The sequence below is a fragment of the Lepus europaeus genome, chromosome 9 (genome assembly GCF_033115175.1).
Source record: "Lepus europaeus isolate LE1 chromosome 9, mLepTim1.pri, whole genome shotgun sequence".
Taxonomy (NCBI): domain Eukaryota; kingdom Metazoa; phylum Chordata; class Mammalia; order Lagomorpha; family Leporidae; genus Lepus; species Lepus europaeus.
Window position 1 is genome coordinate 109,152,600 of NC_084835.1, and position 17,317 is coordinate 109,169,916.

The 17,317-nt window shown below is 44.9% G+C and overlaps 1 protein-coding gene across 2 annotated transcripts in view; it reads right to left on the reverse strand.

The window, feature by feature from the left end:
* Positions 1-1,704: 1,704 nt before the first annotated feature.
* The window catches only part of RNF152 (ring finger protein 152), a 77,078-nt gene continuing 61,465 nt past the window's right edge, over positions 1,705-17,317 (reverse strand). For both annotated transcript variants that reach the window (XM_062201758.1, XM_062201759.1), the window contains one exon: positions 1,705-9,520. In XM_062201758.1, the coding sequence (XP_062057742.1) occupies positions 8,780-9,502 (723 nt within the window). In that variant the 5' untranslated portion in view covers positions 9,503-9,520 and the 3' untranslated portion in view covers positions 1,705-8,779. The remainder of the gene's footprint in view (positions 9,521-17,317) is intronic.

A 17,317-nucleotide genomic window follows, 5' to 3' on the forward strand; every position in this document is an offset into this window, starting at 1 on the left:
CTCTTGGCATCAGCCTGGCCTGTGAAGGGGTTGTTGTGGCCACTTAGTGAATGAAACAGTGTTTGCAATCTCTCTCTTTCTCTCTCTCTGTATCCCCTCTCTCTCTAACCCTGCCTTTCAAGAGAACAATTAAAAAAAAAAAGCCCATGAAGTTTGTGCATACATATACATGCATATGTGCATACACACACAAGGGGACTTCAAAGACTCATGGGAATGTGCATTCTATTTCAAACACCATTTTCCATCAACTTCTCAAAGAACTTTCCTACCTCTGAACATTGCAAATAATCCTAACATGCAGCAAGCACAGCAGTGTGGAGAAAGATGGGGACACAAGGAGCAGCAGGTGTGGGGAACTCAATTACAGCAGTAGCATTTTCTGGGTCAAGCAGAGGTGTGCAAATTCAAACCTCCAAAGAGAAGCCGAGGCTCAGTCTTCATTCTAGAATTAGTTCCTTTGCCCGCATTTGCCATCCACCCAGCCCAGGGCAGCATGGGGTTTCTCTTGCAAGGCTTCGCACTGGAAACAGAAGCATCAGGAAAAACAATGCATTGGCAGACAGACAGGCTTTGGGTCCAGAACATGTGGCTGTTTGGAAGGAAGTGTGTGTGTGTGTGTGTGTGTGTGAAAGGACTGCACGCAGAGAAGGCTGAGCTGGTGACTCCCTGCACCTCTCCTGGACTTTCAGTGTGGGTATCCCCAGGCGACATGTACCCGGAGGACTCTCCTGACTCCCTCTCCCTCACCCTGCCCCCATCAAGTAAGTCTACAGGTAAGACCAGAGACACCACCAATTCCTGGCACAGAGGAGCTCGGCCTGGAAAAGCCAAGGCACTTTGATACCTCTCTGCCTCCTTCTGGCTGACAGAGAAGTTCAAGCACAAGCCCGTGGCTCACACAAGAGAAAAATGTTATCCAGCCCCGTCCCTCACCTCTGCGATCAGGGAAACACATGAGAAATGCTAAGTCATGCTAAATCAACTTCACTTTCAAACACCTGGACTCCATAATCCAGGTATGAAAAGCAGGTGTCAAATCATAGTCATGTGCCCCTTTCCAAAGTCCAGGGGTTATTATCAACTGCCCAGAGGCTGCTAGTGCACATTTAACAACAGCACCCATACATCCCAATCTCTGATAACCCCTTCGTTAGGATGCGGCCATCTGCTAAGCAGAATGAAAATTCTTTGGGTGATCCAGCTGTTGGAAGACAGGATGCTTTTGGTCAAAAAGGTGCTGCCCAAACGCCCTCTGGCCTACTGACTGCAACCGTTCCTGAAGTTTTCTTTTCCAGACTTGGCCAAGAGGCCAGGTCCCTCTGCCTCTTGACTACACAACGGCTGCATGACATTGTCCTACACGTTTCACCTGCGGCAGGAGGCATGCAGTGTCATTTCTGGACGGTAGAGGACACAGGGAGAGCCACAAAAGCATGCAAATTCCAGTTGCAAAAGCAAAGACTTATCCATCAGCCATGAGCACCGGCTTCCTGGAGAAGCCACTTCAGTCACCTCCACTTAGCGTCCTTGGTTCAGGATCACCTGGTGGCTTTATTACCCAAGCCTATGTTAACTCTTAAAGTAACTGAGGAGTAGATTCCCAAGTAGCTTTTTTTTTTTTTTTAACTTCATCAGGCAGGGGCGATAAAAGGAATACATGAGTCTGTTTGAAATCATTTTATGAATTTTAATCATAGCAAATGTGTTTTAACAGTAGTCATAAAATCAACATTACCACATATACAAAGGACAAGACACCAGTTTGGCATACAAAAATACCATATATTAAAATTGGGTTCATTGGAAAAACTCAGGACGGGCTAAGACACCATCGAAAACAGAGAGAGCAAGCAAGAATGCTTTTAAGACATTCAGATTTATAAACAGCAGCTTGATGTCCCCTTGACAAAGTCAATATTTGGCAACATTTGGACAATATTTTCTGCACGGCCCAGAAGCTCATTCATCTGTGGGGCTTTCTGGCCCTTTAAAAGAAAAGCTCTTAAATAAATAATCCACATAATTGTAAATGAAACATGTCAAGGACAGAGAACAGCCCCTGAGCAGCATTAATCTAGCCTCTGCCTGGAGTATTTGTTACCAGGAGGGCCAGGGAACCCGCCAGGGGAGCTGTAAGAATGGAGGGAACCCTGGGCAGCAGCGACACGGCTCAGGTTGGGAGTCTGTGATGGCCCCCAGCTGAAACGCTTCCACACTAGACCCGTCAAGTGAGGCAAATATGAACCAGTGGTGCAATTAAAAAATACATAATAAATGACAACCACCCGTTATAAAGCAAAATATTCATGAACTAGTTTCGCCATCAATATGAAGGGACGTGAGTCAGGACAGACCCAGAATAGGCATCGGATCCCACAGTCACCAGGATGCCGGAGTTTGTGCTGACTCAGCAAAGAGCGCCAGAGCAGGCTCTGGAATCACCCGAGGCCTCACAACCCAGAGTAAAAGCACAGAACAGATGATGAGGGAAATGGAGCCTCCTTGGACCCCTCATCGGCTGAGCACATTCCCTGCATCTGGGGTGGAAGGTGGTGGTCGCCACTGGAATGACAGACTGTGCTTGACTCACTCACTCCTGCTTGTCCTGTGCTTTCTTTGGCTGGTTCACCAGCTTCTGTGTGTCTTGCTTTGCAGCTACAATCTCATGAGGGATTTTCCTGCATTGTAAAGTATTTCTCTCTCTCTCCCCCTCTCTCTGGGCGTCCCTATCTGCTGACATAGGCCCAAGGCCTGTCCCTACTTCTCCCATAGGCCTACCTACTTAATAGTTGGGTTATCTCCCAGCCAAGCCAGAAACACATACCATACTACTATATAAAATACCCCCACGATTTAAAAAGAAATCCAATCAATATCAACTTGTTCTCTTTAAAGGCGTCTGCCATTATCTCTTTCCTTCTTCTTACAACCTATGATCCCTAGCCACTGTCATATCCAACAGGATCCTTCTAGATTCTCCAAAAGCAAATCTCAACTTAAAGCTGATCATCCCTTAGAATAATAAGACCATCTTAGAGCAATCCAATCCCAGTGCAGAGAGATTGCAAGATTTTCACATGGGCTACAAGCCCATATCCCAAGGTTTTGAATTTGGAGCTATGTTCTAGAAGCACAGGGACAGCCATTGACCATCCCTGCAGAAACAAAGAAAACATGCTGTTGCAGATCAAGAGGTCCCTCAAAACTCTGTTCAATATTCCTGATTGTCTTCTAAAAATTTCATAATATGTAGAGTATCAAAAATCTTGGATTAGAATAATAAAAAAGAGCTAACGAGATGAGTGTTTCCAAGCACCACTACATCAGAAGTGAGATATACATAATAGGATACCCCAGGCAGTGAATCCTAAAAAAAGAAAAGGTCACTGGCCAGACTGAGCAAGGGAACTTGTGCAGGAAACAGTGCAAGCAACATTGTACGAGTTCTGGAGTGGTGGTGTGCTATGCACCCCCAACCCTTTGGGCAGAGCCAAAAAGTAAGCTATTTAGAAGACAGAAAATAAACACCCCACCTGCCCATGTTCCTCAGTGATCAATGGCTTGCCAATCAAATCCATACAGTGGAACCCGCCACTTCACGTATCTGCAAGAGTCTCACAAGTTTAGCTGTGTAGAAGTTGGTTTGACACAACGTATGCCGCTCACAGCAACTGTTAGGAAATTAACAACCAATTTCGATGCTGCATAACCCACAAAATGAAAAACATAACACGATTTCTAATTCTAATTATAGCTAAGTAGTGTGTGTGTGTCTGTGTGTGCGCGAGTCAATGTGTCAGAAAAGACATTGGTTTGAATTTCTACTTATTTTTTAAAGTGTTTCATGTTAAACAAAATTTAGCAACCAACCATCACGGCTTCTGGAATAGATCGCTACTTTTCTACACAGTTACAGAATTGTCTTGACTCTCTCACTCTTCTCTGGAGTTCCTGTTTTGGTAAAATGTACCTTGTGGGCGATGTTTTACTGAGAATGATGGAAATACCAAGGCGTGGCTTCTCCATCTAGGTCAAGGATGACAGATCAACTGACTGACACCTCTGCGTGAAATCAAATGCTGCCTGGTTGGTAGCAACATCTTGCTAAGAGAAGATAGAAGGTGAAGTCTTCTGCATGCATCACTCTTCTCATACCAATGAACTCTGGACACTAAACTTCCTCCTAGGGAGAAAGAGCAACTCTCATTTTGGCAAACATTTAAAAATAATTTTTGAGGACAAGCTAAACAGAACAGTTTTCCCACTGAAGAGCTCTAAGGAAAAAAAAAAATCAACTCAATCCTGCTCAATCAGAGCAAATGCATTTGGTTTATATTACACTTGATAAGCAATGAAAAGCAAGCTAATCAATCTTGACATAGTATAGATTTTCAAATAAGGAGATGGGAACGTCTCAAATCAAAAACTAGACTGGCATAAACACCACACCATCAATAAGAGTCTGATATTTAGCTTCCCTTATTCACGTAACAAGAAATTCTAGTAGTTTTAATAACCCTCAAGTTTGTAAACTTCATGGGCATTTTTTTTAAAAAGGTGTCTTTGGGCAAAACATCAAATCTTTACTTTTGTTTTTTTGGTGATAACTAAAATAAAACAAAAAACAAGCAAAACTAAAACAATGTCAAATCTCCCTCTAAAAATAGTACCTACATTTTGGTCTGGCATCTGAAAAATGATGCTACATATGCCCACACCAAATACAATGACAAGCTGGCAGACTTCAAGGACAAACTAAAACACTCTAACACCACAAAACATGCTTGCTCTTTTATTTCACACCTTACTAATGCAGCAATGAAATTTGGGTAAGATATTAGATGTGTAGAAGGATTTCATTAGGCTTTTTTTTCCTGTAACATTTACTTTTTTGGCCACTAGACCCTAAACACAATTTCACAGTACAGGTCATGCATAGTTTGCAAGTCAAACATTTTACAGCTACTTTCTAGCTACTATTTTTGGACAATAGATTCACATGCAGCTATTGATCCCAAAAAAGGGGGGCTTAATAAAGCACTCTTTAAACTTCACTGATCATTTCTTGACTCAAAGTACCTAAGTAATAATCCCAAAGAGCAATCAATGAATTTTTACTGTCATACTTGAGATCACCTACTTTTTAAGCCCAGAAAGGAATTTTTTTTTTTTTTTTGGTCAACTGCATGTTACTGGCCCACAAACTTTCTTAGCTTCCCCATTACTCTACTAACACCTTGATGCCAGATCCCCACGCCGAGCTAGACTACACCATATGGCAGCCACTAGCTCCATGAGGCTAAATTCCTCAAGACTAAATGAAACTAAAAATCCAGTCCCTCAGTCATACTAACCCCATCTTAATCCCCCACCAGTCAGTGTGGCCAGTGGCTACCATTTGGGACAGCACAGGTCTTAGAACATTTCTATCATCCCAGAAATTTCTACTTAACAGCACTTGATTGAGAAGCTCCCAAGGGCTGCACTAGCACGAAGCTAAGCCTCCAAGGGACTTGCTGTATAAGTCATACACAAGATTAAACATAACTACATTTTTAAAGAAAATACCTCAAAGCTTTCTGATCATAAAGTATGACTGCAACTGAGAACTGATTTGCCTTCTTATCATAACTTATGCCCCAGGTCATTGCAAGAAAAGTTTCCAAAGTCAACGCTTTAAGGTAGCATATTTGGCTCTACTTAACGTAGTAAGCATTCTCTTGCTTAAGTCAAGATCATTAATAAAGACGAAAATTCATGCTGATAGTTTACTATTTACACAACTCATTGTCCTTTACATATGATGAGGGTGGGAGAGGTCAATATTCTGCAATTTAAAACTTTCAAATCCCATGACTTGATAGGTGTCTTTAAATGTTGACACTCCTCTTGTTCCCCAGAGAGGTAGATGTTAACTAAAAATGAAGATACAAATCTACAGAGAAACAAAAACAAAGCCTGAATGCAGCAGATGAGCTAGCAAAGGGTATTCAGTCGCCCTAAAAAGGATCATAGCCAGTAGAGATAGCAGACCTAGGACAGAGCAAGAGGCCAGTGCAATGCAAAGCTCTTGTCCCCCACCTCTGAGGGCCTCAACGAACTCACTTGCAAACTGCAGCCACCAGAAGCTGCTCTCAGCTCTAACGCTCAGTGCTTTCTGATTGTGACTTCTCATTGACGCGCCATTATGGATTCTGGCCGCTTGTGTCACTGGACTTTTGTCACATGGGGTAAATGGGTTGTTAATGTTGTGAGTGAAGGCCAAGAGGTCAGAGCAATGGGATGCCAAATAACATTAAAGTGTCATTAAGCCTATAAAAATTCTATCTGGCAGGTTGAGATCTCTCTCTCTCTCTCTCTCTCTTACACACACACACATACACAAATGCACATCTCAACAGGCAGCTGCATAAGTGCAAGAAGAATCCACTCTTACGTCAGTAAGGTTTTCATACACACACACACACACACACAACTTCTGATTTTGCTTGTTATTGTTAAGTTGTAAGGTTAAGAATTTACCATAGAGCCTTGAATTTTACACTGCTCAATTGCAGAAAGGTCTGTGGACATTTTTACTCTACAGCTTTGCACTAGGAAAACACAGGACACTGTGTCAGCACACACATTAGTATCTACAGATAACCTACTTAACAGCAGAAGTCTAGCACATACTACTCTACAGGCTTGGTCACACCACACTGTACATAAACATATGCAGATATCACTCACAAAATTAATTTGAATACGGCATGACTTCAAACTACAAGAGTAAAGTTCATCTGAAATGTAGCATTCTTAATCCAACATTTCTGGGTTTGGGTTTTTTTTTCCCCTCCAAGAGAAACAAAAATTAGGTCAGACATGCATTACAGCAGCCTGGGAGAGTTTGAGAAATTGACACTAACCCAACAGTGTACTGTGTTATATAATAGAGAATAGTAGTCAGCTAATATAATACCTAAATTATTAATACCAAATAAATCCTAGATTATTTGTTGTATAATGCCCAATAGCTTACACAATAAAATGGCATTTTAACCTAATTTCTAGTTTGAGCTTCCAAATACATTTCCTAAAGGCCTTACAACAAATTGGAAAGATTTGAAAAAAAATCAGAGTTCATAATTTTATATGGAATTCTCATGTCAATTAAGTGTCAGCTTTGTATTCTAGTCAATGTATTTGTTTTTTATTTGATGCTAATCCCACCTTTAGTATGCATGTTTTATGCTGTTTGAAGAGAGCGGTTATATAAAGTGTCTCCATGTTACAGGGCTATTTTCTAGCTTTGTTTTTCACAACCAACCACTGCTTTACCTTGATTTCCCTCATGACCCCACCATTTCCAGGGATGTAATGGAACCTTAAAACAGATCTGTTTAAAACTTCAGTTCCTCTCACGTACCACTTGATTCCCGAATTCCAAAAAGGAGATTAGAAGAGAACTCTAAAGCCCAGAGCTATTTCTGAACACACGCATTTACAACCAGCAGCATCTACAGACCTTCATCCATGTAGGGATACCTGAACTGGTCCACTTACACTGGAAATGTGAATTGTTAGTTTACCTTGCTGCTTCTCAATAAAAACCTATCTTGAAATACAAAAGCTTTTCCTGCAAATATCAACAAGAGAAAATTGGGATTCTAAATGGATTCACTCTCATGGAACAACACCTTTCCAAAAATCAGCACAGACTGTGTTTTCAAACGCCATCAGTTCTATGCTCACGGCTGTTAACACACCCAAAACTGGCAGAAAAGAGAGATTCCTCTGATTCTCTCCCTCTGTGCCTTACACAATGCAGGACTTTAATACACAGATGAGAAGTGAAGTGAGAGTTGGAGGTGACGTGTAGGAGACCCCACACGGGGAGGGTCCAGGTGCCCGTGTGATGCCTGTGAGGTGCCTTCGTCCCAGACAGCGGACGCATTCCTGCCCACGGTCTTCCTCCCGGAACTCTTCTGAAAAGACGCAAACACACACACACACACACACAGATGCGCAATATTTACATTTTAAATTCTGGTTTCGTGAGATGGCTTGAGAAAAATCGGCATCCAGGTTTCCTGTGGGATGAGGCATTTCTCATTATTTCTCGGTTTATTGCTCCCCTGTTGGGCTTGCAGTTTAATAAACACGTAGCGAGCTCTAATTACAAGTGAAGAAAAATGAAGGTACACGACAAAACACGACACAGTGGAGACACTTGTTCCAATATTTCTCCAAAACAGGATGGTCCGTTCAACTTACTTCAACCTGGGTGCCATTCAAAATGTATAAAAAGCCTCAGCAACCGAAATGAAGACTGGCTTTCCTTTGGAAAAAAAGAAGGAAAAAAATGCGAAGAAGCCAGCACTGTGTCTTCACCGAGTGTTTACATGGATTCGCAGGTTCGATTCTACTTGTGCACACGGCATCTCTGTTTAAATCTACTGCACACAGGGAAGACCACACTGTAGGCTTAGTGTCTAAGTAGGATACGTCTATTTTGTAACATGAGCTTGGAAATCATAAATTACAGTCCATTTAATACGGGATTACGAGGATGCATGCAGTCGTCCCCAGGGCTGTGGCCACCCACACTCAGAACAATCCACCTGGAATCCTACAGACACCTCACCTTCCGCCCGCTGCGGTGGCGGGGTTCGGGTGAATCAAGTGGCAACCCAGAGGCCAGCGCTCGGCTCCAAATGGTCAGTGTCGCCCCCCTCTTCTCACGGGATCCCATCCCCTGCTCAACCCCTAAGTCGGCACCCAGCAGCGCCACCCTTCAGCCGCAGGATATCACGGTGAAGCGCTTAGAAATGCAAGACATGTTGTGCAGCACGATGCCCAGGAGGAAGACCAGGACGCAGGCCACCAAGATGACAGTGCACACTCCGGACCACGTGGAGCTCTTCACCACGCCCCGCCGGTCCGGCTCCTCCTCGGCCGCCTCCGGGGCGGCGGCCGCCTGCAGGGGCTGCTGCTCGGCCGGGATGGTCACCACGGTGACGGACTTCTGCTGGCCGCCGGGCAGCAGGCGGCAGCCCATGTCTCCGGGCAGCAGAGCGCGCTCCTTGGAGATGGGCAGCGGCAGCATGTAGCACCCGTTGCTGGGAAGTTTGATGAAGACCGGGGTGTGCTCCGAAGTGTGCGGGATGGCGATGACGGCCAGCACCTCGGGGTCATCGGGGAGCTGCGACACGGAGAAGCCCGGGGGCAGCTTGGTGACGCCCCGGCACCAGGGGCACCTCACATCCTTCTGGCTCGTCCTCATCTGCTGGAGGCACACCGAGCAGCACGTGTGCTTGCAGTCCAGCAGCTTGGGCCGCCGCCGCGGGCTGTAGTAGTTGAAGCAGATCTGACATTCCAGCAAGGAGTCCTGTGACAGCGTCTCCATGGCCGACAGACAGCGCCCCGCGCACAGGAAGGAGCTGGGTCTCAGAGGCCACCGCCCTGCGTCTTCCCAGTGCCCCGCGAGGTGGCCAGGGAGCTCACAGGCAGCCAGCATTCGCAGGTGTGTTCATTGCTGAGGGAGACAGAACGCGCAGAGTTAATGATAGCAAAGAGCTCAGGTGTGAACCAACGCAAGGGGTTTACCCCGGGGCTCTGAAGTCTGCACTCTGGGCCAAACCCCAAACTTTCCCGCTCAGGATTCCCGTAACAGCCAGCGGAGGTGCAGGCGGGTCGCCGGGAGGACTCGGCAGGGGCGCACGTGGCTCTTTTCCAAGGAGATGAAAACCCCCATGATGCCACCGTCCATCTCAGAGGATGTTAGGGTGTCCTTCTAACGTACGCTGGGGAAGCCCCTTTGCCTCCAGGAAGCTTGTGGATCTCCTAGAAGTAAAGTTCGTTCCTTGGATCCACTTGACCTTGTCTTGACTCTGCTTTTCCCTCTGCTAAGTACTCATTGCCAGACTGAGGCAACTCCACAAACCCAGGGGCTTCACACAACTAACTCGCTTATTTCACAAGGGTTAGGATCCTGGCTTTTGGGGCCGGCGCTGTGGCATAGCGGGTAAAGTCACCGCCTGCAGTGCCAGCATTCCATTTGGGCATCAGCTCGAGTCCCAGCTGCTCCTCTTCCAATCCAGCTCTCTGCTATGGCCTGGGAAAGCAGTGGAAGATGGCCCGTCTGGTCCCCTGCACCTGAAGTAGGCAGGCATACAGGCTAAAATCGAATAGGTTTGTGAACTGGAAGACCACGCATTTGCCATGCCCCTTTGTTTAATTAATTAATTAATTAATTAATTATTATTATTATTATTTTTTGATAGGCAGAGTGGACAGTGAGAGAGAGAGACAGAGAGAAAGGTCTTCCTTTTCCGTTGGTTCACCACCACCCCCAATGGCCGCTGCGGCCAGCACACTGCGCTGATCCGAAGCCAGGAGACAGGTGCTTCTCCTGGTCTCCCATGCAGGTGCAGGGCCCAAGGACTTGGGCCATCCTCCACTGCCTTCCTGGGCCACAGCAGAGAGCTGGACTGGAAGAGGAGCGACCAGAACAGAATCCAGCGCCCCGACCAGGACTAGAACCCGGGGTCCCGGCGTTGCAGGCAGAGGATTAGCCTATTGAGGCGCCGGCCTCGCCACACCCCTTTGTGACCTCATGTCCCTACCTGGCTACACCTGAGTGCCCAACCAGCCAATCGGTTAATTAACCACTCCCCTTTGGAAGTGGGTTAAAAGCCTGGGACACTGTGTGTCCCAGGCCTTCTCTTCTTCTTTCTCTGGTCTCTTGCCAGGAGGGGGCTTGCTGTAGCCCTGTGCCTCCAGGGCGTATGACCTTCAGGCCACCTGCCCTAGGCGCTCCTCCATGTGTCTGGTTCCTGGTGCTCGGTATGAACCCAGATTTACCTCTCTCTCTCTTAGATAAAGCTCTCACTCTTCTATGCATCTTTCTCACTAAATAAAGGCTTAAAATGTACCTTGTTTATCTGTGCCGGTATTTAGAATTCTTCTCTAAATATTAGGCAAGAACCCTCCCGGGCTTATTAATATTGGGGATTTATTAATAAGCATGTGGTGATATCATATGGCACCCCAAATTCTGGTAACATGTGGCAGCCCAGATGGCGCTACTGGGGAATTTTAAGGGCCACATTTTTGTATAGACGTTAGGGGGTCATTTCCGATATCACACCCACATGGGAGACCTGGAGGAAGCTGCTGGCTTCTGGCTTTAGACTGGCACAGCTCTGGCTGTTGCAGCCATCTGGGGCGTGACCAGCAGATGAAAGACTCTCTCTCTCTCTCTCTGCCTCTCTGTAACTCTGCCTTCAAATAAATAAACAAATCTTTAAAAAACAAAAAAAAAAAAAAAAACAAACAAACAAACAAAACCGACCCTGGCTTTCCCATTAAAATAATTAAAATATGGCGACAGAAAGAAGCATGAAGACCTCTTTTTAGCATTTCTACCACATCACTTGAACCCAAATATTTCTGATCAATTAAAGAGATAAAAACAGAACAAAACACAAAACCCAAAAAACAATCACAAAACTGGAAGCAGCAATGAGCTGTGCAGGGATCACAAAGATATGCTAATCACAATGATATCACTAATACTTTCCCAGTCGGTTCTTTCAATTTCATTTCTATTTCATTTTGCACCGAGTAATAGAACTAAAAGCAAATACCACCAATTCACTCCTTGTCATCAACTAACAATAGAGTGAAAGACTGTCGGGGGAAGATTGGCAGGCATCCCCCCTGCCCAAGAGAAGAATGTGCTAACCTCCTGGCACGGAGGTTGGAGAGAGACTTAGTGCAACTCAACTGAAATTTAGGGGCCCCACCCTCACACCCCCAGTGCTCCAGTGTGGTTCCAACAAAGGCTTCCCAATTCTGTTTCCCATTGAAAGCATCCAAATTATGTGTCTTCTGATGGAGTCACAATGATTCTGGAAAGAACTATTCAACCTCTATTGTGAGAACAACTGTTAGTCCCAGAATCCCACCTACCCAGAGGCAGCAGGAGCCCCTAACAGAAAAGCTCCTACATGGTTTTTCTCTTTTCTTTCTAAAATCCTTTGTGAAAGAAAGCAAGCTCCCAATATACGAAATGTGTGAAAATTAAGAATTCAGGGGGGAAAGCAGGCTAGTTTAAAGGGGAAAAGCCAGTGGACAATCAAAAGAGTATCTATTCTACAATATCTAGCTGTGTTCAGAGCACCTACATTATTTAAAGTAAAACGTACCAACATAGCATTCAGGAAGTTCATATTAGAATAAACTATATAATCCATTTACTAATCCAAAAACGTATCTGAGTATCTGCCGTACACAAGCACAGGGCTGGGTGCTGAGTCAGAGCCATAGACGGCCCATGAACTGAGGCTTAGGTAAGAATGAACAAATGAACCTATTCTTCTCTTTCATTCACTTAGCCATTCACATTCTCATTGAACATCAGGCATGTGTCAAGCACTGTGGTGTGTATGTACTTTTGTCCCTGGTAACTAAGACCTTGCCACTGCCTGTAAGACCATCCCAGACTAGAGGTGAGAGCTGGCATTGTAAACTCAAAGTGCCACAAAGGAGCTGGCGCCATCAGGGACAGCTGAGTGGAAAATCCGCACCAGGCCATGTAAGCCACGGATTCAGACGTGTACAATCAGAGGACAGGCTGTCTTTAGGTTAAGACATCAGCAGGGGCTGGCACTGTGGCATGGTGGGTAAAGCTGCCGCCTGCAGTGCTGGCATCCCATATGGGCGCCAGTTTGAGTCTGGCTGCTCCACTTCAGATCCAGCTCTCTGCAACGCCCTAGGAAAGCAGCAGAGGACGACCCAAGTCCCTGCGCACATGTGGCAGACCCGGAAGAAGCTCCTGGCTTCAGATTAGCTCAGCTCCAGCCATTGCAGCCATTTGGGGAGTGAATCAGTGGATGGAAGACCTCTCTCTCTGCCTTTCAAATAAATAAATATTTAAAAAAAAAAAAAAAAGACATCAGCAAAGGATGACAGCAATCACAGAATTACTGCTGTCTCTCGGTTTTTTTTTTTTGTTTTGTTTTTTGTTTTTAGATTTGTTTATTTATTTGAAAGGCAGAGTTACAGAGAGGCAAAGGCAGAGAAAGAGAGAGAGAGAGAGAGAAAGTCTTCCATCCGCTGGTTCACTCCCCAGATGGCCACAATGGCTAGAGCTGAGCCAATCTGAAGCCAGGAGCCAGGAGCTTCTTCCAGGTCTTCCACGTGGGTGTAGGGACCCAAGGACTTGGGCCATCTACTGCTTTCCCAGGCCATAGCAGAGAGCTGGATCGGATACGGGCACTGCAGACGGCGGCTTTACAGCCACGCCATAGCACCAGCCCCAGAATTACTGCTCTATTCCAGCTGTGACATTGATTGGCTAGAGGATTGTTTCTCATAATCCCAGGATAACTTATAAGTGTTCTCTAGGAGCTTTACAGTTTTAGCTCTTCCATTTAAGGCCTTTGACACAGATGTCTTTTACAGAGATCAAATTTTCAAGAGACCCTTTAAAGCATTCTCCCCAGCCCACAGAGGGGACAAAGGAGCTGAGTCAGGCACACATGGGCCACAGCCTGAAGTACCAGGCGGAGGGGTGTGGAGAAAGACTGAGTCCCGGCAGACTGGGAGGAGGAATGGAGCAGCTGGTGGAAGCAGGAGGGGAGATGCAGGATAGAGCAGGTTCAGTGTATCACAAGGAGGCCAGAAGGGGAGGAAGTGGAAACATCTCACGAGAAACCAAAACCACAGAAAGGAAGAAATATGGTGACTTCTGTTTGGGCCATACTCCATGAAGGTGCTGGGAGGATATACAACTTACTCAGGGGACAATGAAGATCACAAAAGAAGCTGAAAAGGGGGGCCTGACAGAGGAAAGTCAAGAGGGAAGTTAAAAGAGATCAGGCAGCATCCACTCAGAAGAGACATCAGCAACAGACACACAAGAGAGCAGAGAGTGGGCTGGTGCTGTGGCATAGTGGTTCCAGTCCTGGCTGCTCCACTTCCGATCCAGTTCTCTGCTGTGGCCTGGGAAAGCAGTAGAAGATGGTCCAAGTCCTTGGGCCCTTGCACCCACGTGGGAGACTTGGAAGAAGCTCCTGGTTCCGGATCAGCTCAGCTCTGGTCGTTGTGGCTAACTGGGGAGTAAACCATCAGATGGAAGACACCTCTCTCTCTCTCTGCTCTCTGTAACTCTGCCTTTCAAATAAATATATAAATCTTTAAAAGAGAGAGAGAGACCTTCAGGGGCATAAGTAGGAAGAGACCCGCCGAAGTAACAAGGCCTCCAGATAGAAGTGTTCTAAGCAGCACAAAGCTGCTTAGACATTGAGGAAAGATCTTGGTACCTAGGAGGTCGCCAGCACTTTCGAGAGGGGGTTCAGCAGAGGATCAGGGGTATGACGGGGACTTGATGATTGGCGTGACGTCAAGAAGTAGGGTGGCAGACTCAAAGAACACCTCTTTTGTTTTTAGAACACAGGAATTTGGGCAGGTGAGACAGATGAAGCAAGTTAAGTTGCTCAAAGCCAGATAATCTGGTCTGTGCTATCCAATAGGGTGACCACCAGCCACAGGTGCAACCAGCAGTTCATGTGCAGAGCTTGGACAGGGGAAAATGCACGCCTTGCTGCAGTGGGAATGTATAATGGAATCAGAAATCCTCAGTGTGTTAGAGGATAGGGTAGAATTCTTCTAATTTTAAACCCAAGGCAATGAAGATTTGTTGGTGAATCTCCCACTTATCTGTCCTTATGTTAAAAACCCACTGGCATTGTTAAATCAAACTACAATTTGGCCTGAGGGAGCCTCCCTAGGAGTTCTTACATAAGAAACTGCAACCTAACTTAGTATGTAAACAAACTGGAAGCCTCACTTAGGAATACGCTTTTGTAACATATAGCTGAGTCTCAGCCAATCACAGGAGGCCAACTGCTCAAACCAAGTTCAAATAAGGCAACAGCCCAGCCACAGCCACTCCAGCTGTCCTTGCACCGCTCTTCTGTTATGTCACTTCTTTTTCTCTAGCTATAAATATAACCTGCACATGGGCTAGGGCACAGCATTCTGAACCACTTTGGATCCAGACTGCTGTCTGATTGTGGAAACCCAGATAAAAGCCAATTAAGATCTACAAAACAAGATTTGTTGTAACTCTGTCTTTTAACAACATTGATCAGCCCTTAACATCACAGACTCTAGGGAGATGTGGCCGTGCCAGTGAGGAAGGACTGATGACTTTGAGCTATGGTGGCAGAAATAACAAAATTGGGAAGAACTACAAAAAATGTTACAGATTCCTGCAATTTTATGAATTTGAAGAGATCTTTCCTTAACAATGAGGCCCAGGACAATGATACTCAAGGCAAATACAGTTGGAGAAAAAATGTTTCATGATAGCACTATTAAAACAATGACCACGGGAGCAGACTCTGGACACAGTCTCCATCCCACATCTAGCAGACCGCCAGCGTTGAGTCCTGGCTCCACTTCTGATTCCAGCTTCCTGTCTATGCACACCCTGGGAGGCAGCAGGTGCTGGCTAACGTAGTTGGATCTCTGCCACCCATGTGCAAGACCTGGATTGAGTACTGGGCTCCTGGCTCTGACCTGGCCTAGCCTGTTATTGTGGGCATTTGGGGAGTGAACAAGTAGATGAAAGAGTTCTCTGTTTCTACCTCTCTGCCTTTCAAATACATTTTTTTTTTTTTAAAGAAAACTATACTTTAAAACAGTGACCAACAATTTACTTATTATTATTATTTACGAATATGGCTTCCTTCCATATTATTTTCCTTACCTTTTATGAAACCATGTGGGAAGCAGAATAGAGGCTTTGCCTTCAAAGAATCTGGCTCTGTTGCTTAACAGCCTGTTTCCTTACTGGTCAAGCAGTGATGGTGGAACTGTAGTTGAAGATCAAGTGAGCTTAAATGTTCTGCCTTAGAGTGAAAGGTTTCAGAGAGTGCTAGTTCTCTCCTTCCTCTCCACCCAGTCCGCTGCTGGGTGTGATCTATCCAGAGGTGCTTCCTGGCTAACAAGGAGCTGCCATTTTGAACAGCTCAGGAGGAGAATCCAAGTGTTCTTGGCCTCGCCCCAAACCTGCCACATCATCATTTTCCAACAAAACCAACATGCAATTTTATTCATGAATTTATGTTCCAAGTAATGTTCACTTAATTTGTGTTAAGCTCCCTTAAAATTAGATTACACTTCTCAATTTCCAACTCTATTCAAATAAGTCCTAGGTCTTATAATACCAGTTGAACACAAAAGCAGAAATGGAAAACAGTTTCTATTTTCAACGCTCAGCCACTTAAGCCATTTTGACAGCAGCCCCTCTGATTTACACATTGATCGGTTCTGTATTAAGCCAGCCTGTATGCATTCCAGTTTATTTCTTGGAGCATAATTAGCAATGATGATGATTAGTTAGGTAAAGAGAAGAAAATTTATGAGGCTGTGGACTGAAGCTAATGATGAATCATTCTTCCCCCCTTTCATCATAAAGTCAAAGACGCAGTCAACTACCGAAGAAAGGGAGGGGGAGTTAGGGCTACGGAGGCCGGACAGAGACTCTGAGCTCTTTGTCAAGTGTGTTATACGTCAACACGAACTGACGATTTCTTCAGGAACCCGTGCTTGGCGTCGTTTTGCTTACAGAAGAGCAAGATGTGATGCTCAAATAAAATACTCATTAAATTTTAAAAGGAAAGAGTACTTTGGTAGAATGCGTAAGAACAAGAATACGCTGAAATATATTGGAACAATTTTTAAATGTCACTACAATTTATTGTAAAAGTACCTAAAGTAAAGCTCAAAGAGGAAAAACAGACCACAAAAAGAGGAATAGTGGCCAAGGAAGGGCATGCTCAAAAAAAATTATGGCTTATAAGACAGAATTTAATTTCAAACAAAGCTTCATAAAATAGTACTTAGTTACATAAATACTACCGATTGTACAATATATAAATAAACAAAAGGGGATGTGTGTGTGTACTTTTGTGTGTCCTTTGTTTTTCTAGGGCTCTGAAAGTACTTTACAATGGAGATGTATTTCATAAAATAAACAATTTTAACCAATAAGCATGCATCTTTATAAAAGTGTTCAGGAGGTAAAATGTGCCAATTGGTGAGTCTCCAACACTGAGCTTTACTAAGTTCAGTTGTTGTTAGAAGTCTAGGTACATGAGCCTGAGGATTAGAGAGCTGCTGAAATAACTAATCCAGAGAGTTTAACTCTGTCTATACTTACAACAATCTTCATACATTCTGTCATGATGTGGATTAATTAATTATAAAGCCACTCCATGAAACTGGCATGGTCTGACACTGATTATACCTGACTGCCCCT